This window comes from Pelophylax lessonae (genome assembly GCF_965119305.1).
Source record: "Pelophylax lessonae genome assembly, chromosome: 5".
Classification (NCBI taxonomy): Eukaryota; Metazoa; Chordata; class Amphibia; order Anura; family Ranidae; genus Pelophylax; species Pelophylax lessonae.
The window spans coordinates 34,916,765-34,942,098 of NC_138772.1; the positions used below are offsets into that span (position 1 = coordinate 34,916,765).

Below are 25,334 nucleotides of genomic sequence, written 5' to 3' on the forward strand. Positions count from 1 at the left end.
TCGTGCGACTTTTCTTGTGCATGTGCCAAAACCTTTAACCCGGAAGGTAGACAGGATGATCATAATAAAAGAAATGTCTGATCCACGAAAACAAGTTTTATGTAAAGTGCATAAGTTCCACGAACGCTTCCTCAGCCATTGCTTGGTCCATTGACTTCTCTTCCTCTTCTTAGTATTTGCCTGTTTTATAGCAATTACTCCAAGCATGGCTATGGCAATAGTACTCTCATCCAGTTGATCCATTGTTAAAGTTTCTGGAAAGAAGGTTCTTCAACAAACACACCGATCGTTCCGGAAATGAGAGTGAGTATAACTCGGAAATTGCATGTAAAGGTCACTTTCATGTCGTCATTTCCCTTCTAGTTTCACGAAAACTAACGATAAAATGGGTGGTTTATGTTCATGGAACGGTTATCATTTGAAATTTGATCGTTCCATGATGGTAGTATTTATTGCCATTCCGATAAATCGTCCGATTTTAGAAAACTCGCACGGCCGATTTTTCTGCTAGTGTATGGCCAGCATTAGTGTCAGCATATGAATTTGACCATATAAATACAAATAGAGAAAAAGGAATAAAATTCACTTTCAAAGAAGAACACTTGCACAATTACACATGTCATAGGCGAAAATCACATCCACATCTTCAATGATGAACTCAGACAGACTATATTCCTCTAAGACCCCGTTCACACTGGGGCGACCTGTCAGGCGACCTGGTCGTCTGACAAGTCGCCTGCCATAGACAGCACAGGACCCATTCTAATAGGAGCGACACAAATCGCTCCGACTTAGAAAAAGGGTCCGGAGCCTCTTTGGGGTGACCCGGAGCGACCTGCATTGACTTCAATGATATGAAGTCCGTGCCGGCCTCTCCGAGGTTGCGGTGCGAGCTGCGCACCGCGACTTCACAGGTCGCCCGGCAAAGTCGGGTCGTCCCAGTGTGAACGGGGTCTTAGTCCAGTAGGTGTTTTAAAGTTTTTTAAGATTTACCTCAACACAAATATGACTACAGAACAAAAACAACCAGAAAAAAACTACATGTCCCCAAACACAAAGAAGAAAAGGCAAAATACAGGTCCCTTAGAAGTGTGCAGGCTCCTCCTCCTACCTTCCTATTGTGAGGCAGTATTCTCTCCTTGTCCCTGACCCATAGTCATTCAAATATCCACCGCTCCCTCTGTTTCAGTAGAATCAACCCAACAAAACCACACCTTCCTAAATTTGGAGCACCCATACATCATTCTGTGCAGCGGAAAATCCCCATTAACAAATCTCATTCACATCCCCCTAGAAGACATAAAGGGTTGCATATAGTAGGAAGGACAAAATTGTCAGCTTTGAACCCTTTGACTTGAGACCATGGAGGTCTAACCTTAGAGCCGTGTGAAAGAAGTTACCCTCACGCAGCTGGCATTTATGAAAACGTGCCTATGCATACAAAATAGACGTACAGGAGTATGTTTGTAGGTTTCGTAGCTGGATCATCTGATCTGTTAAGGCAATGCCAAAGCCCCTCACTCCAATATGTTACAAGCACCTCACTCAACGTCTCATTTGCCAACTCTGGTGCAATAGCAGTCCGAACAGGCTTTAGCTTGCTTAACTAATTGTGAATCACCAGGGACCTATAATATCTGGAAATCTGCTATGCCTGGTCTGGATCCAGAAAATCTGCCTCCAATTTGGTATTGCAGAGCTGAGCTACCCCTTCTCCAAACTGGGCCAACACAGCGTGGCAAAGCTGTGCATATTTAAAACACCAAGTCCTAGGCACCCCGTATGTTTTATATAACTGCTCTTAAGAGCAAACGTGGCCCTCTGAAAACAACTGATACATATATTTAATCCTGTACTGGGCCCATGAGGTTCCACCTTAGCAAATTCCCCCATAGATGGGTTACACCATATAGGAGTATTCAGGGACCTAGACAAAGGCATATCCCCTAGGTCAGTGGTCCTCAACTCCGGTCCTCGGAGCCCACTAACAGCCCAGATTTTAAGTATTACCTTGGGGAGATGCAGACTAGAATACTGCAATCACTGAGCAGCAAATGATATCACCTGGGATGTATTAGACTTATCTTGCAAACCTGGCCTGTTAGTGGGCCCTGAGGACCAGGGTTGAGGACCACTGCCCTAGGTTATAAGCGCATTTACGAAAAACCTTCCCAGGTAGAGATAGAACCTTCCCCCAGTGTCCTCCTCTACATATCATATCAAGTAGGTTTCGTACGACTTAGCTTTAATCGCGGTTGTTGCATTTTGGGTTTGAGGGAAAAACCTCCAGTGTAGATAGATCAGTTGAGAGACAAAGTAGTTAGGCCCTCAAAGCTGGCATTGCCAGCCCCCCCTCCCCCAAAACTAAAGGTAACTTCAGTGTAGCTAAAGATACTCTGGGAGTATGGGATCCCCACAAAAAAGTCTATGGCACTCCACACTAAGCTTAGCAGGTCCACTCTCCAGGGCGGTCTCAGTCTATGGCACTCCACACTAAGCTTAGCAGGTCCAGTCTCCAGGTGCGGTCTCAGTCTATGGCACTCCACACTAAGCTTAGCAGGTCCACACTCCAGGTGCGGTCTGTCTATGGCACTCCACACTAAGCTTAGCAGGTCCACTCTCCAGATGCGGTCTGTCTATGGCACTCCACACTAAGCTTAGCAGGGCCACTCTCCAGGTGTGGTCTCAGTCTATGGCACTCCACACTAAGCTTAGCAGGGCCACTCTCCAGGTGCGGTCTCAGTCTATGGCACTCCACACTAAGCTTAGCAGGTCCACTCTCCAGATGCAGTCTCAGTCTATGGCACTCCACACTAAGCTTAGCAGGTCCACTCTCCAGATGCAGTCTCAGTCTATGGCACTCCACACTAAGCTTAGCAGGGCCACTCTCCAGGTGTGGTCTCAGTCTATGGCACTCCACACTAAGCTTAGCAGGGCCACTCTCCAGGTGCGGTCTCAGTCTATGGCACTCCACACTAAGCTTAGCAGTTCCACTCTCCAGGGCGGTCTGTCTATGGCACTCCACACTAAGCTTAGCAGGGCCACTCTCCAGATGCAGTCTCAGTCTATGGCACTCCACACTAAGCTTAGCAGGTCCACTCTCCAGATGCAGTCTCAGTCTATGGCACTCCACACTAAGCTTAGCAGGGCCACTCTCCAGGTGTGGTCTCAGTCTATGGCACTCCACACTAAGCTTAGCAGGTCCACTCTCCAGATGCAGTCTCAGTCTATGGCACTCCACACTAAGCTTAGCAGGGCCACTCTCCAGGTGTGGTCTCAGTCTATGGCACTCCACACTAAGCTTAGCAGGGCCACTCTCCAGGTGCGGTCTCAGTCTATGGCACTCCACACTAAGCTTAGCAGTTCCACTCTCCAGGGCGGTCTCAGTCTATGGCACTCCACACTAAGCTTAGCAGGTCCACTCTCCAGATGCAGTCTCAGTCTATGGCACTCCACACTAAGCTTAGCAGGGCCACTCTCCAGGTGTGGTCTCAGTCTATGGCACTCCACACTAAGCTTAGCAGGGCCACTCTCCAGGTGCGGTCTCAGTCTATGGCACTCCACACTAAGCTTAGCAGGTCCACTCTCCAGATGCAGTCTCAGTCTATGGCACTCCACACTAAGCTTAGCAGGGCCACTCTCCAGGTGTGGTCTCAGTCTATGGCACTCCACACTAAGCTTAGCAGGGCCACTCTCCAGGTGCGGTCTAAGTGGCAGTCTTTAATTCCAATGTTGACAGACGAAGACTGGGAAAAGGCTTGTTCCTCACTTACCTCACCCCCACTAGACTCCACGGTATGCACCAACATGCCACCTTTAAATGTATCGGATGTACCCAGTCAGGGGCTGATTTTGTATCCACTCGATAATGGAGGCAAGTATTAGACTTGCTCTCCTCAATACTTTCCACCACTGTGCCATTGACTCTGGAAATGTGCTTATTGGGTTCATTAGGCGAAAAACTCTGGCCTAGATTACTAGATTCTCATATTTGAAAATCTGTTTTTAGCCTGTAAATAGATGCAACCTTCCCCACCCCCGGTGCATCAGTGGGTACATGCAGTAAATCAAGTTCTACCAAAGAAAGGTTATTTATGAACATGCGGGATGCCCCCAAAAACACAACAAAATCTGGGACATCTGGTGTGATTCCACTTTTACACTGCCGATTTCTGGGAATTAGCCTGATTTCATAGGTTTGATGCTTTGTTAGGATTTGGGTCTAACTTATATCTGCACTAAGTACAATTGCATTTGTAAATTATAATGAATCCAGGAAAACAGTATTTTGTTGTTCACTGGATACTTCAGTTTATTGAATTTTTACTGTGTAGAAAAAGTGCGCTGGAAATAAATAGAAAAGCTGTAAGCTTAGAAAAATAAATGCAGAATGAATGGTGTGTATCAGGTGCGCTAATCTGTTGACTAGTATCTAATAATATAGTGATATATCAGTAATAAAAATTGGTGATAGAATAAACAGGTGAAACATGGATTGGAGAACAACTCTCTCCACATCAAAACAAATCAAGAACTAAACAGTAGATGACATGTGCTCAGCAAAAGTCAACAAAGTGTGAGCAATAATAAAATTGGGTACAATGGTGAATTCAAAGAATAAAGTCCATAAACGCATATGAAAGTCCATATGAATCCAACATGCAAGTAATAAGCCTCCAAGGTGCAAAACTCAACACCATGAATAGGTGCAGCGAAGACCTCCACCGTGGATGAATGAGCCCCTTACCAGATAAGATAATACAAGGGCGTGTGTATTATCAGATCCAGTGATGTAGTATAGCCCAGAGAAAGTAAGAAAAAGCCCCAAATTATCCTCTTCGATCAGGAGAGGGCAGGTCAGCCTCTTACCAGAAGATTCATATGTCTGAGCAAGAAAATCCACCTATGTGCAATGCCCTTTCCGTTTTCTTGGGATCCTTGGGTCTGTGATAATCTGGTTGGTGTATATGATCTCCCCGGTATAAAATGAAAAAAAACGCTAATAGTGTAAAATCGTCACACAATTTTATTAAGAATAAAGTGTCACACTTTCAGTGAGTAGACTTGCAATAGTGCAGAAAGCGGTAATGAATACCGGGGATATCAACTAGAGAGCCGCGGCCGCGGCGATGGATCGGGACGTTGCGGCGTTCCTCTCTTATTGAATTTGTACTGCTCATGGTACATTGTCATTGTATCTTACATGCCATCTGACTATCACAATATGATTCGGATGCTCTGTCGTGGTACCTTTTTTTATTTTGCAATAAATGGTGTTAAAGTTTGAGTTGTGGATGCAGTTTTCATTCTTCCCTTGTAGAGCATTTATCTTTCTTGCAGGCATAGCTTTGGCTTTGATGGCTCTAGACTATGATTTTTATTTCACTTGTCCATTTTTTTTGCTTGTTCTGCCTCTAGGTGTACGTATTGAAGAGACCGCATGTGGATGAATTCCTTCAGAAGATGGGCGAGTTGTTTGAGTGCGTCCTGTTCACGGCCAGCCTAGCGAAGGTGAGCAGGTCCTGCTCTGCCAGGTTCTGCGCTCTTTGTTTGTCTTCATTTTTATTTTCTTGTCTTACTCCTTTTTTTTCATTGTTTCTTTTCTTGAGGGCGAAGGTTGCTTTTTCAGAAATTGTCTTACCTTTCTCCCTTTTCTTCCTTGCTTCTTTTGTCTGCCAGTGTGTCTTTGTGCTTTCTGCTAGTTTGTGGGTAAGTGTTCCCATGGTAACAGTTCCACGACATATGGGCTATGCTCATAATGTAGACTCCATGCACCACTCATGAAGCCTGTATGTAGAGACCCTACGTTACCATGGTTAATAGCAGCCATTACAATATGTTTCTCTGTAGACCTTGGCACGCTCTATCTCCCTTTCCTGCTGCATTTGCAGGCAAGACTTCAAACCTTCAAAGCAGCAAGGAGAGGAGCAGTGTATGCTGGAAATGTTGAACTCCAGTCATTTTTTTGGATAGAATGGGAAAGAAGGTAGATTCTTTATTGCTGCCTGTGACACAGGTTGGGAAATTTCTGCTGACTTCCTGACTGGGGACCCTTAGGTCATTGCTATGAGCTGCATGTTTCTTCCCCCTTATTGCAGAACATTCTCAATAGATTTGAAGAATTCAATTTGTAGTTGGTCTTGGACGGTTTTGGGAGTTCTCTATATTAATGCGTGGAGAGTTCCCTCCAGAAAAAAATAAATGATTGAAGCTCAAACCAATGTCTTGTTGGTCACCTGGGACAGAAATTGGAACGAAATTTCCTCAATGAAGGGTCCAGGGATCCATAGAAGCATAAAAGATGGAATCCTTCTCCACTCTCTCCATACCTAGGAAAAAGCTTTGGCTGAAGTTCCTCTTTATGTGTACTTGTTAACTTGGATTACATCTGTCAGCTGATTTGTGGGCTAAACCAAGCTGGGTGATTGGGCCAAATGCACCGAAACTTTTTGTTTCAGTTTGATTGATGACACTGGCTTCTTGTATCATTGGGAGACTTGAGATTTCTCTGGTCTTGAGATTAGCTCTGGCTGTTACAAAGCTAAGGAAGGGAGATTGAGTCTTCCTGCTGCTCTCATGCCATTAAATACCCAGAGAATCCTTTTGTAGCTCTGAAATGCCTTTTTATATTGGTGGCAGAAGGTGCAAGGACGTGGAAACTCAAAACAGAGGCTGGTGTCCCTTAGCACAAGTAGGCATTGGGTGATTGGGCACCACCTGCATTCACCCACAAAATAAACACAAAATATAATATCTGGTGACTTGGGGAATGTTTAGAACCTCTATCAGATTTTTTTTTTTTTTTTTTTTATATGTAAGAAATGAGGGCTTATGTATGGTTTACATCAAGTGAAAGACTTGTGAGCCAGTGCATATTGGAGATCTTTGTCCTCTTCATCAAAGCTAATAGACATATTATAGGGAATAGACCTATAGATAATAGACATATCTCACAATGCTTGTAAGGTACAGCTGTCATCAGAGATGGAGAGAAAAATATACAGAGTATATTTCCACGCCAAATGGAGAATCCTAGAGTTTCTGAATAAAAAAAAATAATTTAAATAAATAAATATATGTGTTGCAGCTGCTATAGTGAAGGTGCGAGTGCTCAAGTATAAGTGAAGTAATCAAATATATGATTACCTATAGTGCTTGCAAAAAAATATTTGAATGTTTTACTGATAATTTATAAGGCTGTAGTTCCAAACTATAAAGTGCATATATATTCCCGTGCTCTATTATAAAATGAGTGAGTACACTTAAAATATAAATAATTAAATACAGTATATAATCAATAAATTAGCAAATTCATATAGTGCCAAAAAATTCATAAAATTAAGTCCATATACAAAAGAGTTCATTGTTTAAAGTGAAGTAACTTCTTAATAGTGAATAAAGGTGCACCGTGAAAAGTGCTGTAGTGATAGATCTTCCACTCTCTCCCTGGTGTCAGTCCTTATGCTCCTCTGTGACAAAATAGATTTCACACTCACCAGATTGTGTGGGCCCTATGTGCCTTACTAAACTAGGACCACCAGAGCTTTGTGACCCCCAGGGTCTGGGTGCGTTCCCTCCAAATGGATACTTTCTCCTATAAGAGCGCTCCTCCTGCCGCCAACTTCCAGTCAGGGATGTTAGGGAAAAAAAGGAGAATCTGGATAGTGTAGCACTGTTTTCCAATAGGTTTATTCCATAAAAACAGGTGAGCCAGTTACATAGTCCCAATAAAAGCATATAATATAAAAGCAACAGGTTCCAAAGGAAATCAGGGTAAATTTGCATAAAACGCCGTCACTGCTACGGTGTGGAAAGCAGCACTTCCGGGTTGCGTTCCACCGGGCTCAAGTGACGTCACGACGTGCGTTCCAACTAACGTGTTTCGTCATTGGCTAGACGTCTTCAGAGGTCTTCCAACATAACGACCCTAAATACACCTCCAAGACGACCACTGCCTTGCTAAAGAAACTGAAGGTAATGGTGATGGACTGGCCAAGCATGTCTCCAGACCTAAACCCTATTAAGCATCTGTGGGGCATCCTCAAACAAGAGGTGGAGGAGCTCAAGGTCTCTAACATCCACCAGCTCCGTGATGTCATCATAGAGGAGTAGAAGAGGACTCCAGTGGCAACCTGTGAAGCTCTGGTGAACTTCCATGCCCAAGAGGGTTAAGGCAGTGCAGGAAAATAATGGTGCCCACACAAAACATTGACACTTTGGGCCCAGTTTGGACATTTTCACTTAGGGGTGTACTCACATGCTCCCCATTGACACCTGAGACCTTGTAACACTAACGAGTCACATGACACCGGGGAGGGAAAATGGCTAATTGGGCTCAATTTGGACATTTTCACTTAGGGGGTGTACTTTTGTTGCCAGCGGTTTAGACATTAATGACTGTGTGTTGAGTTATTTTGAGGGGACAGCAAATTTACACTGTTATACCAGCTGTACACTCACTACTTTACATTGTAACAAAGTGTCATTTCTTCAGTGTTGCCACATGAAAAGTTATAATAAAATATTTACAAAAATGTGAGGGGTGTACTCCTTTTGTGAAAAACTGTACATCAAGGGATTAAAAAAAAAAAAAGTAAAAATGAAACGTTTTTTTTGTGTCGTGACCTAATGATCTCCTACAGTAAAACCAAGCAATTTTTCCTTTGTTTTTTTTTTTTTTTTTTCTTCAGTCTTTTAAATGAAAAATCACCCATGTAGCTCTAGCCTAAGGTGTTGTCACCAGCTTTGTAGAACATTGATAGGCTGAGTATTGGTCCAGCCCACAGAATTAGCTGACTGCTTTGTGTATAAGAAGAAGGTACATTTTTAGTGGCTTGGTAACAATACTAGTGGTGTTGCACATTAAAGCGGTTTTCCAGTAGACTTAAAGTAGAACTATAGGCAAAACCTATTTTGTTTCATTTTGGATAGAGTAAAGGAGGGTTCTACCCCCTGTCAGATTTTTTTTTTCACCATCTGTGTTCCATTGTGGAGATTTTCCTACACTTCCTGTAATATATCCAAACAGGAAGTGAGAGGAAATTCCTGCAGATTAGAGGAATTCTTTGGGGACCCCCAGGTCACCAGAACTAGTCTCTCCATTGGAAGGTTTCCACTCTATCACTGTTCAAGGGACTGCCCAAAATGTGGGATTTTCTTTTACTTTAACCTTTTAATTGATCACTTGTTGAATCTCCTTAACGGGGGGCACAGACATCAATAAAAACTGACAGGCGGTCTAATCCCTGTTCAATCCAAAATGTAAAAAAAAAAAAGTTTTGCCTTTTATATAGAGAATAAGATAACCCCGTACTCATACTGGCCACCCTACTCCCTTTAAAATATGAGCTTCTAATACTTACCTGAGCTGCCTGAAGAAATAGCTCTAATGGTAGACTGGTCACATGATCATGTGCCTGGGCATCTGGTCAAGCAATATCAGTAGGAGGCAATGATTTGTAAGGGCACAGCTGCTCACTGGCCAGCTTTGCCTCCACATCTATCTGCATGTCCCTTCAACTGAGATCATATAACCAAATGCCTGCACACTCATGGGATCCTAGAGCAGTATTAGAACATTTTCCCCTACTAGTCTGCTTTTGTACTTTTTAGAAGCTTACTAGTTGCTTTTTATCAGGTAAAAGTTGTAGCCGTGTGGATTTACATTTTTGTTATCTATGCAGCTGTACGTATACACCAGGGTGTGGATATCTGGGAGCTCTGGTATAAATGGGGTGGCATCAAACTGTGCCCAGTGAAAAGAAGAAAACAAGGGCGCCAGGTCACAAAGGACGAATAAACAGTAAATTTATTATAGCAATTTACATGTATGCAATCCAGGGTCAGCCTGTGTAGTATCAAGAGAAGATCCCCGCAGTGAAGCCAGTTGGTGTGTGAAGGACTATAAAGCCTGGGCGGCGATCCTATACTCTGTAAAAACCTGGTCCGGGCACTAGGCTGTGGCTACAGGTGGCGAAGGCTCCCTCGATTGGCAGCCTCGCTGGTGTCCGTGACCTGAAGTAATCGAAACCGGAATTGGTGTAGTGGGGCCCTGTCGGTTCCTCCACGGAGTCCGACAGGGATCAAACAACTAGGCAAATCGTGGAGGGCGGGGCCACAACGTCGTTTCGGAGATCCACCTCCTTCATCAGGCAGGCCCGCCCCTCCACCAACAATGCACTTGTATATGGAACCATGACCTAGGAACTAATTGGGCAAAGAAGGCTGCAATTTAGAATGGCCTCAATATAGAAAAAACGAACCAGCCGGGGAAGATCAAACTGTGCCCCATTATTGATATTAGTGGGAGGAATAGTGCCCCATCATTGGTATTAGTGGGAAGAATAGTGCCCCATCGTTGGTATTAGTGGGAGGAATAGTGCCCCATTGTTGGTATTAGTGGGAGGAATAGTGGGCCATCGTTGGTATTAGGGGGGAGGAATAGTGCGCCATTGTTGGTATTAGTGGGAGGAATATCGCGCCATCGTCGGTATTAGTGAGTGGAATAGTGCCCCATCATTGGTGTCAGTGGGAGGAATAGTGCCCCATTATTGATATTAGTGGGAAGAATAGTGCCCCATCGTTGGTATTAGTGGGAGGAATAGTGCCCCATCGTTGGTATTAGTGGAAGGAATAGTGCCCCATCGGTATTAGTGGGAGGAATAGTGCCCCATTGTTGGTATTAGTGGGAGGAATAGTGCCCCATCGCTGGTATTAGTGGGAGGAATAGTGGGCCATCGTTGGTATTAGGGGGAGGAATAGTGCGCCATCGTTGGTATTAGTGGGAGGAATAGTGTGCCATCGTTGGTATTAGGCGGAGGAATAGTGCGCCATCGTTGGTATTAGGCGGAGGAATAGTGCGCCATCGTTGGTATTAGTGGGAGGAATAGTGCATCATCATTGGTGTCAGTGGAAGATATAGTGCCCCATTATTGGTATTAGTGGGAGGAATAGTGCGCCATCATTGGTATTAGGGGGAGGAATAGTGCCCCATCGTTGGTGTCAGCGGGAGGAATAGTGCCCCATTGTTGGTATTAGTGGGAGGAATAGTGCCCCATCGCTGGTATTAGTGGGAGGAATAGTGGGCCATCGTTGGTATTAGGGGGAGGAATAGTGCGCCATCGTTGGTATTAGTGGGAGGAATAGTTCGCCATAGTTGGTATTAGTGGGAGGAATAGTGCGCCATCGTTGGTATTAGTGGGAGGAATAGTGCGCCATTGTTGGTATTAAGTGGAGGAATAGTGCGCCATCGTTGGTATTAGGCGGAGGAATAGTGCGCCATCGTTGGTATTAGTGGGAGGAATAGTACGCCATCGTTGGTATTAGTGGGAGGAATAGTGCCCCATCATTGGTGTCAGTGGGAGATATAATGCCCCATTATTGGTATTAGTGGGAGGAATAGTGCGCCATCATTGGTATTAGGGGGAGGAATAGTGCGCCATCGTTGGTATTAGGGGGAGGAATAGTGCCCCATCGTTGGTATTAGAGGGAGGAATAGTGCGCCATCCTTGGTATTAGGGGGAGAAATAGTGCGCCGTCCTTGGTATTAGGGGGAGGAATAGTGCGCCATCCTTGGTATTAGGGGAGGAATTGTGGGCCATTGTTGGTATTAGGGGGAGGAATAGTGGGCCATCGTTGGTATTAGGGGGAGGAATAGTGCCCCATCATTGGTGTCAGTGGGAGGAATCGTGCCCCATCATTGGTATTAGTGGGAAGAATAGTGCCACAATGTTGGTTAGTGGGAGGAATAGTGCTCCATCGTTATTAGCGGGAGGAATGGTGCCCCATTGGTATTAGTGAGAGGAACGATGCTACATTTTTAGTATTCATAGGAGGCATAGTGCTCCATCATTGGTGTCAGTGGGAGGAATAATGTCCATCATTGGTTTTAGTAGAAGGAATAGTGCCCCATCATTGGTATTAGTGGGAGGAATAGTGCCCCCTTTTTGGTATTAGTGGGAGGAATAGTGCCCCCATCATTGGTGTCAGTGGGAGTAATGGTACCCCAAGGGCCAGATAAAGGCAAAGAAAGGACTGCAGTTTGGAGACCATTGCTTTAAAGGAAGGCAAAAAAAAGAGGGGAATGCATTTCTTTCCTCGGATGTTCCCTGATCAACAATCTCTGGTAAACCTCTACCGTTTAAAAAAAAAAGAAAGCAAATGGCTCAGTTGCCGGGACAGCCACAGTTGGCCATCATACGGTGATGACAATTTTTGATTGATTTTAGACTAATGTTGCTTGTCCACCCATAGCAAGTACTGCTATTTCCAGCCATGAAGGGGCAAAATATGTTTTACAGTATATGTATCAGACTGTTGTACATCACGTGTATTTTTAAACAATAGCATTTTTTATAAAACCTCTCACCGTTTTAAGAGCCTAGTGACAGAAATGATGGTGTTTTGTCAGCAGCAGTCCTTTCCAAGCTTCTAGCCAGGAGGAAGGACACTTCTTCAGCTGAAAGTGCTGGAGACCGATTGGGCAGTGCACCCCAGCTGCAGCGTGCATGCACGGTTTATTTTCTCTCACCTAGAGGCATGACAGATTTTTGTGTACAGTGATGTCCTTAACCCCATGAGTACCATCCTGTAATACCCCATTACCAGGCCATTTTTTTTATTTTTTTTTAGTTTTATTTTTTTTTAGTTTTTAGTGATAGTTTGGCAGTTACCTGGTCATGCAGTAGTGTACTCAAATTTCGTTTTCTGTCATTTATTTTTAGACAGATAGGGCTTTCTTTTGATTGTGTTTTATTAGCCACTGTTTTTTATTAAATTTTTATATTTTTTATTATTTAAAGAAAAAAAGCCGAACAAGTTGCTTACATTTTACTTTTCAATTCTTTACACTTTTAAAAAATAAAAAAAGATCCTACAATCATTGGTGGTATGTGGCAATTTAAACCTTTAAATTTAAAGGGAAAAAAAATCCTGCAGTCATTGATGAGAAGTGGATTTTTAAACCCCCCCTCAAACAAAAATGATTGCATTAGTAGTATTAGTATCAGTGGCACTTAAGTCCCAGTTCACACTGCCACGACTTGTCAGGCGACTTGGTCGCCTGACAAGTCGCGCTCCATTCTGTGCAATAGAACCGTTCTAATCAGAGCGACTCAAGTCACTCCGACTTAGAAAAAGGTTCCTGCACTACTTGGGGGCGACTTCGGAGCGGCGTGCATTGACTTCTACTAGAGAAGTCGTTTGTAAGCCGCGATGAAGTCGCGCTGCATGGGGCGACTTTGAGTCGCCCCAGTGTGAACCGGCTCTAAGACCCGCACACTTTTCCCTCCATTCCTCCTTCCCGCCTGTGTTTACAAACATTTAGAGCTCCACTTCTTCCATTGTGAATAATTTGTAAACACTAGCAATGTACAAAGATACTGTCCAATGACCGCTTAGTTACAGGCACACTGTTTTCTGCAGCGCTCTGGAAATGAGCATCTACTTCTACGATTCGGTGTTATTGAAGTGATTAAAAATGATCAGGCTCTTTCATCCAGCTTTGTACTTCTGCACATAAAAAAAATACAGAGCTTAAAGGCTAAGAAAAAAAATTAAAATTGCACATATTTTTGCAGGAAAAAAAAATATGCCTTTTTATATTTATATTTATTATATATATATATATATATATATATATATATATATATATATATATATATATATATATATATATATATATATATTTATTTATTTATTATATATATATATATATATATATATATATATATATATATATATATATATATATATATATATATATATATATATATATATATATATATAATGTTTTGTTTTTTGTTTTTTTTTGTTTTTTTTCACAGAAGCCTGCAATCATTGCACCCATACCATGATCAGTGTATAGTGGGTGCAATGTCAGGTTCCTGCAAACACTTTCACCAGCTCTCTGTCTATACCCCTGTATGGGCTTTCAGTTGGCGAACAGGAGGAAGTGCCAGTGTGCTACGAGTGTGCTGATTACCGTACTCGTGTTTCATTGAAAACTACAAGTCGGTCTGCCATGGTGGAAGACGAGACTTGTAGTTTAATTATTCAAAGATCTCGTATTTTTAATATAGATTGATGAATCTGCAGTTGATTGGTAATAGCTGTGCATACCTATACAGTATTTGTACAAAACCTCCAAATATTCTCTTAGAAGTGATTGTAAACTGACAATTCAAATAGCGGGCACCTCCAGCCTCTATATAAGAGCACAAATAGGTAATCTGCAGTGTTCAAATAATTTGAGTGAACTATCTTCCAATAGCCCAATCATGGCTTGGTCGTGACGTAAAGGGTAAGAGGTATGCCTTGTACCTGGTCTCTTTCAGTATTGAAGGCTTTAGTGTATTTTTTTTGGCTTGTTTAAGGCTTACTCTAGTACTTTATACTTCCATGTTTGTTATTTTGGCAGCGTTGGTAGTTTAGGTGTTAGACACAATGGTAGATCATTCTGTTTTCCATAGTATGTGGAATGTAGATGCAGTTGAACCTTAGACACTGTCACCTACCCGTTCCAACTGACAATAACTCCTAGTAGCGGTCTACCCCAGCAATGAATACTCACCCATGTACTCCCCCTTGCCACTTTCCCCAATGCAGGTGTCCACCCAGTGTTGGAGCTCGCCATAGTAAATTAGCTTGGCTGCTTAGGCTGGATGACCGTCACATGGGCGAAGTCAGATGCTGACCCATGGCCAGAAGCCCACCTCCATTGGCGCAAAGGAGCGAGGGCTCTGACAGAGTGGTAAGGCAGCCAGAGAAAGTGGATCAGTTAGTATACCTTGCTTGGGAAGGTTTAAATATCTGAAGGCACTGTTACTCTGCCTTGAATAGGCAGATGATTCTGTCTTAATGTACCAAAACTGAAATTGCTGGACTAGCCATGAACATATGCACAGAGTGGTGGTCAGTGTCTTTTTTTTTTTTTTTTTTTTAACAATTAGTACTATACTTTCTGCTATTGACAATATTGTAGATATGAACTATCCGTTCACCATTTGTTAATTGTCATCTATTGCAATTCTGTTTGAAGTATGCCGACCCCGTGGCTGACTTGCTGGATCGCTGGGGCGTGTTTACGGCGCGACTCTTCCGAGAATCCTGCGTGTTCCACAGAGGAAACTACGTGAAAGATCTAAGTCGTCTAGGAAGAGAGCTGAGCAAGGTCATCATTGTGGACAACTCGCCAGCGTCCTACATCTTCCACCCGGAGAATGCGGTAAATAAACCTAGTGTTCGCGCGTGTGTGTGTGTGTATATATATATATATATATATATATATATATATATATATATATACACAGTGCCTTGCGAAAGTATTCGGCCCCCTTGAACTTTGCGACCTTTCGCCACATTTCAGGCTTCAAACATAAAGATCTAAAACTGTAATTTTTTGTGAAGAATCAACAACAAGTGGGACACAATCATGAAGTGGAACGAAATTTATTGTATATTTCAAACTTTTTTAACAAATGAAAAATTGGGCTTGCAAAATTCTTCAGCCCCCTTAAGTTAATACTTTGTAGCGCCACCTTTTTCTGCGGTTACAGCTGTAAGTCACTTGGGGTATGTCTCTATCAGTTTTGCACATCGAGAGACTGAAATTTTTGCCCATTCCTCCTTGCAAAACAGCTCGAGCTCAGTGAGGTTGGATGGAGAGCGTTTGTGAACAGCAGTTTTCAGTTCTTTCCACAGATTCTCGATCGGATTCAGGTCTGGACTTTGACTTGGCCATTCTAACACCTGGATATGTTTATTTGTGAACCATTCCATTGTAGATTTTGCTTTATGTTTTGGATCATTGTCTTGTTGGAAGACAAATCTCAGTCCCAGTCTCAGGTCTTTTGCAGACTCCATCAGGTTTTCTTCCAGAATGGTCCTGTATTTGGCTCCATCCATCTTCCCATCAATTTTAACCATCTTCCCTGTCCCTGCTGAAGAAAAGCAGGCCCAAACCATGATGCTGCCACCACCATGTTTGACAGTGGGGATGGTGTGTTCAGGGTGATGAGCTGTGTTGCTTTTACGCCAAACATAACGTTTTGCATTGTTGCCAAAAAGTTTGATTTTGGTTTCATCTGACCAGAACACCTTCTTCCACATGTTTGGTGTCTCCCAGGTGGCTTGTGGCAAACTTTAAACAACACTTTTTATGGATATCTTTAAGAAATGGCTTTCTTCTTCCATAAAGGGCAGATTTGTGCAGTATACGACTGATTGTTGTCCTATGGACAGAGTCTCCCACCTCAGCTGTAGATCTCTGCAGTTCATTCAGAGTGATCATGGGCCTCTTGGCTGCATCTCTGATCAGTCTTCTCCTTGTATGAGCTGAAAGTTTAGAGGGACGGCCAGGTCTTCGTAGATTTGCAGTGGTCTGATACTCCTTCCATTTCAATATTATCGCTTGCACAGTGCTCCTTGGGATGTTTAAATCTTGGGAAATCTTTTTGTATCCAAATCCGGCTTTAAACTTCTCCACAACAGTATCTCGGACCTGCCTGGTGTGTTCCTTGTTCTTCATGATGCTCTCTGCGCTTTAAACGGACCTCTGAGACTATCACAGTGCAGGTGCATTTATACGGTAACTTGATTACACACAGGTGGATTCTATTTATCATCATTAGTCATTTAGGTCAACATTGGATCATTCAGAGATCCTCACTGAACTTCTGGAGAGAGTTTGCTGTACTGAAAGTAAACGGGCTGAATTATTTTGCACGCCCAATTTTTCAGTTTTTTATTTGTTAACATAAGTTTGAAATATCCAATAAATTTCATTCCACTTCATGATTGTGTCCCACTTGTTGTTGATTCTTCACAAAAAATTACAGTTTTATATCTTTACGTTTTGAAGCCTGAAATGTGTCAAAAGGTCAAAGTTCAAGGGGGCCGAATACTTTCGCAATGCACTGTATCTGTAGTGTTTACTTATCTCTCACTAAAGCCTAAGTCCCTTGTCTTTCTTGTTAAATAGTTTTTAAGATTATTTCAAATGGTAACAAACAGGGAAAGGAAATCATAATAATAACAGAGGAAAGCAAACTCCTAAAACATTATTATGGCCAGTAGTACATAGGTGCAGTTATGCAATCTAACTTCATGCCCATAAAGATAAGCCTTTACAGCAGGGATCCTCAAACTACGGCCCTCCAGCTGTTGCAGAACTACACATTCCATGAGGCATTGTAAAACTCTGACCTTCACAGACATTACAAGGCATGATGGGAATTGTAGTTCCTGAACAACTGGAGGGCCATAGTTTGAAGACCCCTGCTTTACAGCATTAAGCAATCCGAATATACGAATAGCATTAATATTTATAAGATGAGGTCGCTGATGGCAGTTTTCTAATCGGGCCACCCCCAACCCCCCTGAACACCCCAAATGGGTACACACTGTGTCCAGTTGGGGGTGTAGAGTCCCGTGTCTTTCTGCTGCTCCGTTCCTCTGTTATCAGCATGATAACTTCTGACATGTCCTCCGACACAGTAGATCAAAGCAGCTGAAAAGAATATAGAAAGCTGAAGACAGCAGATACACATGTAAAACTTATGTTGGAGATTTGTTTCAACTGTGTATAATCTGAGGCTGTTCACGTCACTGGGTATAGGCGATGATTTACATCCACTTTAAAGCTTTGTGAATTGAGCCTAATGTCTCCTAAGTGATAAATAATCTGATATCTGATAAAGCTCGGATACATGAACATATTCCTCCATCCACGCTAAAGAGTGCAGATGTGTGAACCCGTCCCCTGCACCAATTGTCGGAATACCCAAACCGTGCCAGCATCTGATTGGATACAGGCATTGTTCAGCTGACAATTTTCTGATCAGCTTCTTTATTTAAAGGATGTTGGGAGAGCTGGTGCCGACAGTTCCACCCTTCTGAATAAATTTTAACCCCCGATCCGGAACTCTCCGAAATTCACTCAGTGTATAACCAGCATGACTGCTGGTTATATGGATTGGAGCTCAGTGGAGCCCTCTTGAAACAGAAGGTATCTTCATGTGTCCTCAATCCCCCCCCTCCCCCAAAAAAAAAAAGGGTTCCTCATTTTAGGATCCTAGGGCAGGGATTCCCAAACTACGGCCCTGCAGCTGTTGCGGAACTACACATCCCATGAGCCATTGTAAAACTCTGACATTCACATACATGACTAGCATGATGGGAATTGTAGTTCCTGAACAACTGCAGGGCTGTAGTTTGGGAATCCCTGTACTAGGGGAATCCAGAACAGCTAGCTGACAACATGTATAAGGTTTGATTTAAAGTGATTGTAAAGTCTTGTTTTTTTTTTTTTTTTTTCTTAAACCTATACCTGCTCTGTGCAGTTGGATTTGCACAGAGCAGCCCGGATCCTCTTCTTCTTGAGTCCCTCTTCTGCGCTCCTGGTTCCTCCCTCCTGTTAAGTGCCTCCACAGCAAGCAGCTTGCTTTGGGGGCACTCAAGCTGAGTCACAGCTCTCTGTGTCCGTTCAGACATGGAGATGAGACCCCGCCCCACCCCCCTCTCTTGATTGGCTGACTGATTTTGATTGACAGCAGTGGGAGCCAATTGCGTCACACTGCTGTCTCAGCCAATGAGGAGGGGAGTCCTGGGCAGCTGAGTAACTCCTGCAACATCGCTGGATAAAGATGGGCTCAGGTAAGTATCAGAGGGGCTGAGGGGGGGGGGCTGCTACACACAGTAGTTTTTTTTTTTTTTTATCCTAATGCAAAGAATGCAACATCTGCCTTTACAATCCCTTTAATAATGGCAATGTTTGTAAGTAACGTTGCACTTTCATAGGAATTTTCCCTGGAGCTTAGTGAGTGAGGTGAAAGTTTGCTGACTTTCATCATCCAATCCTGTTCAAGCAAAAAGACTTTCATCATCCAGTCCTGTTCAAGCAAAAGTGCAGTTTTTGGTGGGTTTTTTTCTTGCACATGATTGGGTGTTCTTTGCAAAGTAAGATTTTACTACATTCACCAAGTGTTTGGGAAAATTCCCATGCAAACCGAGAAGCCTATTTGCCTTTATTAATTAATGAACCCCCATGAAGTTTAATAATATAAAGCCATTGCTGTATCAGATTTGTTGTCCATTATCAGTGCAGTATATGGAAGCATTAGAATGGTGGTCTATTGGCACTTTTCCACTGCAAGTACCGGCTCGGCTCCACTCAGCCCTCCTTGGCCCGGATTGGTTTTCCACTGCATAGTACCGCATGGTACGGTGTTGGAACGGTTTGGTATGGTTTGCTTTTCCACTAAAGTAGTAAGTGGGTGGGATAACGATTCTCTGACCAATCAGTGGCTAGTAGTGAAAAACAGTCAAGGCTGCATGCAAAGGATTGTGGGATATGGTATCGATACGGCCCTCTTGGAACCACAACTGAGGTGGTACTGTTTAAGCGAGCCGTACCGTTCGGTTCCATGTAGTGGAAAAGCGCCGCCGTACCGTACCGAACCATTCCAACACCGTACCATGCAGTGGAAAAGTGCAAAAGCGAGCCGAACCGTTCGGTTCCATGCAGTGGAAAAGCGCCACATGTATGAGTTTAATTCTGGCTAATAAGTGTGCGTTTTTATTTCTTTTTTTAGGTGCCGGTGCAATCCTGGTTTGATGACATGTCGGACACAGAATTGCTCGATTTGATTCCCTTCTTTGAAGGGCTAAGCAAAGAAGAGAACGTTTACAACATGCTGCATAAACTTTGCACCAGGTAGCCCCCAAATGGCGCCCTCCAGTGGTCGGCTGTGATCTGCAACAGCTGCAGACTAAACTTCGTCTTTTTGGGGCCCACAGTTATTTTTTTGCTTCTCCACATTTGCTATGAAATTAGCCCCGCAGAAGGCGATTGATTTTAAAAAGCTGCCACGGCCTCTCATTCTTCCCACTGGTGACCGAGGCCGTTGAACCCTCTGGAGCCATCCTTCCGCTGAGCTCGGAACAAAATATTTGCCGCAGAGGGACCTCGTTTTGTACAAAAAAAAAAAATCTTGCCGCTTTCTCAGCGTAACATTGGTTATCGAACAACTGACACGGGATTACAAAAAAAACGAAAATATTTTTAAAGAACGCTTTTCACTAATTTTCATAACAAATTGTTAAAGAACTTTTCAGGCTTTTATAAAGGAAAACACCAAATGAATTGATTCTACAGAGGATGTAAGAACACGCTTAATGCTAGCAAGCATATCTGTCCCCCCTCCCCCCACTTTTTCCGCCCTCCTTGTTTTTTTTTCCCTACACTATGCAGACATATCCTTATCCTTTGCTTCGAGCAGTTGACCTGTTTTCGAGGCCGCTTTTCTTTCTCTTACAGAATGAAGTGCCTTTTCAAGTGTTTGATTTTAAGAAGATAAAAGAGAAAAAAAAAAAACAAAAAAAACATTTTCTACTCAACAAAAATTTACATATCTCTTTACCTTTCTACCGTCTAACAAAAAAAAAACAAAGCAAACACGACTTTATAAAGTACTGTCAAGACACTCGCTACTAAACATGGATTTCTCGATGCAGGTCGCATGTTGCAACACTATTGTTTTAAGAGAATTCCCATATCCTGGGGTACAGGTTTGGAGTTTTTTTTGGGGAGGCCCGTCTGATTTTTTTTTTTTTTTTTTTTCTGTATTCATTGCTCTAAAGTTCACAGACATGGACATTGTAAATTTTTAATTGCGATTTTGTGTGTTTTATTATTATTATGTTTTTTTTCTTTTCCCCTTGTGTCTACATTTATGATAAAATACATTTTGTTTTGCCTCTATGTATCTAAAGCTCATGTTCGCTATTCCATTTTGAAGGTAGAGATTGCAGGAACCTTTTGTTGCCCTTCTTTGAAAAGGTCAGCCTGTCCAGACTTGAATCGTTCATTTTTGGGTGTTTACTCACCGGCTGGTTTTGTGTTCTTCTGGGACTGCAGAGTTCACCGCTCCGTCCACCTGCCATTAAAATAAGGATTGATATTCCCCCTTTCCTTTCAATATAGGACGGTTTATGCATCAAGAGGAATGTGACTGCATGATGCCTGGGGGACCACAGGAGAGCTTTCATGTTGAAGTGCATTAAAAATTCATGCATTTTTAATGGTGAACTCCTGATGGGTATAGAGACCAATGTTTAAACTATACAAAATATCAGGGGTGGCCAATCTTCAGCCCTCCAGCTGCTGAGGAACTACAAGTCCCAGGAGGCATTGCGAGGCTCTGACAGCCACAGGCATGACTCCCATAGGCAGAGGCATGATGTGATTTGTAGTTTAACCACAACTGGAGGGTTGATGTTTTCCCAACTCTGCTATATATCATATGTTCATGTCTTAATATTAGCTCTTTTTTTCTGCATTCCTGTGCAGAGCAGAACTCTAAGAGGAAGGGCCATTCAAGCTATTAAGTTTTGTCCAATGCTGTCAATCTAACAAAAGAAGTTCGCTGAGAGCGCCCTACCGTCCCTTCCAATCAGTAGGCTCATAATGAGCTTTTGACCAAACTGTTCTGCATATCTGCAGAGGAGGAGAGTAAGGCCGGGGTCCTGGCTTTGCTGTCTGGCAGGGATTCCACATATGTTTCAGATGCACTGGAGTTCAGCTTTAATGTTGCTTTGGCACTATATTGCTTTTTAAACACAGAGCACCTTAACTGCCTGTCACTGGCCATACGCATATGTGCGGCAGGCTTTAAGGCCGTGCTGCCATATATATGTATGTTTTGTGCTGGTAGTGTCTCTCTGGCACTGTGATGCCACTGTCATAAACTGATCCCAATCACTGTTTACGATCTAGAACAGGTTCCTGATCACGTGACCACTGTTACAGCTGTTTTAAGTGATCACATGATCAGGAAGGCCTGGTGTTAAAATCCCCTCAAAGCACCAGCAGCCCCCCCCCCCCCAAATAAGAGACAGTACTTTTCATGCCACGAGTCTTCACTTGAAGAGCTAAGCCTACTGAAGAGTTTTTAAAGCTGAATTCCAAGAATTCAGCATCTTTGCTACAAGTGCAGGCACACAATGAGTTAAGTCCCATTAGATGCATGTCACTTAAATCTCTATTACCTATATCCCATTAGATGCATGTCTCTTAAATCTCTATTACTTATATGAGACAGGTTTATTGCACTTCCGGAAGGATATACTCCGGCTGTGAGAGGAGAAAAGTGCAAACAGCAGCTATGCCCGCTCCTCCCCTGTGCTACCCATTCACAGAAGCCTTTGTATTTTGTAAGAGCGTTAACATAATACAAAGGCTTCTGTGAATGTGCAGGAGGGGAATGGCAGGCATAGCAGTTCCAGTGACTCTGCTGTTGAGGAAAGGGAGTAAGCAGGAGTTCCAGAAGTTATTTTCCATGAGCACAACAAACCTGTCAGATGTGAATACTAGAGATAAGTCTATTAGGTGTGGCAAGGACCTTGTTAGGCTTAACTCATGGTATGCCTGCAGTGTTTACAAAGTAGCTTAATTTCTAGAATCAGACTCTTGGTCTGTGTCCTTTTAGTGATATAAGGACTGGTGGGAAGATACCACAGAGCCGTCCAGCACACCTTGGTGTGTTTTTCCTATAGTGATAAAAGGGCTAGCTGAAGGAATCTCGGAGCTGGGGGTGCAGCCATCCAGCATACCCCAGTGTGTTTTTCCTATAGTGATAAAAGGGCTAGCGGAAAGAATCTCTGAGCTGGGGGTGCAGCCATCCAGCATACCCCAGTGTGTTTCCTATAGTGATATAAGGGCTGGAGTCAGGAACCTTAGAGCTGAAGGTGCAGCCATCCAGCACACCCTGGTGTGTTTTTCCTATAGTGATAAAAGGGCTAGCGGAAGGAATCTCAGAGCTGGGGGTGCAGCCATCCAGCATACCCCAGTGTGTTTCCTATAGTGATATAAGGGCTGGTGGAAGGAATATTAGAGCTGGGGATGCAGCATACCCCGGTGTGTTTCCTATAGTGATATAAGGGCTGGTGGAAGGAATCTCGGAGCTGGGGGCGCAGCCATCCAGCACACTCTGGTTTGTTTCCTATAGTTTTATAAGGGATCGAGGAAGGAACTTCAGACTTGGAGGTGCAGCCATCCAGCATACGCAGAGTTATAATATGCTCTCATATAGGTCTTCGAGAGAGTGAATATGGGCAACATGGGTGACGAGACAGGTAAGTATTCAACCTTTTTTTTTTTTTTTTTTACAGGGTGCTCCTATTAAAACGTTTCGTCCAACGTCAGCGTTGGTTTGCTTTCTTCTTTTTTTTTTTTTTTTTACGCCTAAAGCAAATTCTCAAATGCGTACTAAATTGCATGTTTTTTTAATGCACAGCAATGTGAGCAAAAATTTCCTGCAAGGAGAACTTGTAGTTGGAGTCCCAGGAGCTCTAAAACGGCCTGTTCTTCAGCTGACCAGTCTGCACCCAGAATTGAATTTCCAGTTTTTACGACTGATCCTTTAAGGAATGGTTGTGGAGAAGATGGGGGGAGTCTTATTTATTGATCATAAGAGAGAGAAATGTTTTTAAATTTGGATATAATTAGCAGATGTTTTGTGTTGATTTATAAAAGGAAAGAAAAAAAAAGCATTTTATTTTTTAACTGCTGCTACTGTACAGTCTCCATAAAATGTTGACCACCGGCTCTTGAAACTGTTCCTTTGCCACTGTGCCTAGGCGTTGAGTATGTTTGCTGCAAACTTGGGCAGTACACAGGCATCTAAATCACCTCACTCTTATTCTACATACCACAGCCCCTCCCTCACGTGTGTGCGCGCTCAGGAAAACACACCCCTCCCTACACCCCCCCTCGTCACCCGTCCCTCTTTGCCACAAGGGTGGCATTTAAATTGGATATAAACGCGATCTAGAAGTCTCTCACTAACATGTTGTAATTTTTAAAGTTGTTTGAGATCTTTTAATACAATACCACCTGATGATCCTACCAGGCACTTCCTGTCATGGGATGACAACAGTCTCCTAAACGTTTTACCGCGTTGCTCCCCTAAAAAACGACCCCTAGTTGAGCCCGCAAGTAGCTGTGCCCAGACATGGTTCAATGTTTCCAGGTAGGAAGCCAGTCGGCATGCAGTTGAGATGGGCAGAAAGTAGGGATGCACCGATACCTTACCGGCGAATAGAAGTACCAGTACTGTCGGTCAAGTGCTCACCGATACCTTTGCGGTACGATTTGAGCCCATACAAAATGAATGAGCTCAAATCGCACTGCAAAGAATTGCATGCGTTTTCCCCCACCGCTCCTGCGTAAACACAGGCTGAAACCGCTATGACAAGCCTGGGTTCTCACAGGAGCTGTGCGGGAAACCGTATGTGATTTGGGCCAGAATTGTACTGCGTTCCTGTTCAAATCGTGCAATTTGAGTTTTTAAATTGCACTGTAAAGGTTTTGGTTTCGGGTATGAGTACTTGTGAAAATAGTAGCGGCACCGATACCAGTATCAGTACAACCCTAGCAGAAAGGTAAAAACATGTTATGAGACAGGGTTTGATTTACTAAAACTGGAGAGTGCAAAATCTGGTGCAGCTGTGCATGGTAGTCAATCAGCTTCTAACTTCACCTTGTTCATTCAAGCGTTGATCATAAAGCCTGGAAGCTGATTGGTTTCTATGCAGAGCTGCACCAGATTTTGCGATTTGCACCTCCGATTTTATTGTGACTTTCAACTTCATTTAGCAGAAGTCTATGCAAGTCGCAATGAAATCCCAAGAAAGTAGTGCATGAACTTTTTTTAAAGTCGCGTAGACTTGTCGCGACTATTTGAACGGTTCATTGCCGGCCACAGGGTGCGACTTGTCATGCGATTTTTAACTGTCAAATCTCACCAGTGTGAACCAGGGCTTAGTAAATCAACCCCACTGTGCTTTAGCAAACTAAATTCATTTGTTTAGGGTTTAGATCTACTTCATGAATGCTGAAACTGCGATGGTCTTGGTTCATGATAGAATTAAAGGATACATTTACTTAAAGCGGAGTTCCACCCAAATGTGGAACTTCCGCTCATTTGCTACCTCCCCCCTCCGGTGCCACCTGTTTTTGACAGGTACCCTTCCCCACTTCCGGGAATGGTGCCGCGGCGAAGTGAGGACCCCTCCTCCTACCCTCCACCACAGAGCCAATCCAAATGCGCAGTAGGGAACCGCCCATGAAGCCGCAATGCTTCACTCCCGGGTTCCCTGACCGGCAATGGCGGCGGGAGCACCCGACAGCCGATGGAAAAATCGGCTGCAGTGCTGACATTGCTGGACTCCAGACAGGTAAGTGTCCTAATTTTAAAAGTCAGCAGCTACAGTATGTGTAGCTGCTGACTTTTAATTTTTGGAGTGGGAGCGGAACTCCGCTTTAAGTGCATTTATCC

General features: G+C 43.3%; 1 protein-coding gene across 2 annotated transcripts in view; it reads left to right on the forward strand.

Moving 5' to 3' along the window:
- The window catches only part of LOC309556635 (CTD small phosphatase-like protein), a 157,298-nt gene extending 136,846 nt beyond the window's left edge, over positions 1 to 20,452 (forward strand). For both annotated transcript variants that reach the window (XM_082259076.1, XM_082259075.1), the window contains 3 exons: positions 5,419 to 5,511; positions 15,038 to 15,223; positions 19,590 to 20,452. In XM_082259076.1, coding sequence (XP_082115202.1) covers positions 5,419 to 5,511; positions 15,038 to 15,223; positions 19,590 to 19,715 — 405 coding nt within the window. In that variant the 3' untranslated portion in view covers positions 19,716 to 20,452. The remainder of the gene's footprint in view (positions 1 to 5,418; positions 5,512 to 15,037; positions 15,224 to 19,589) is intronic.
- Positions 20,453 to 25,334: the final 4,882 nt, after the last annotated feature.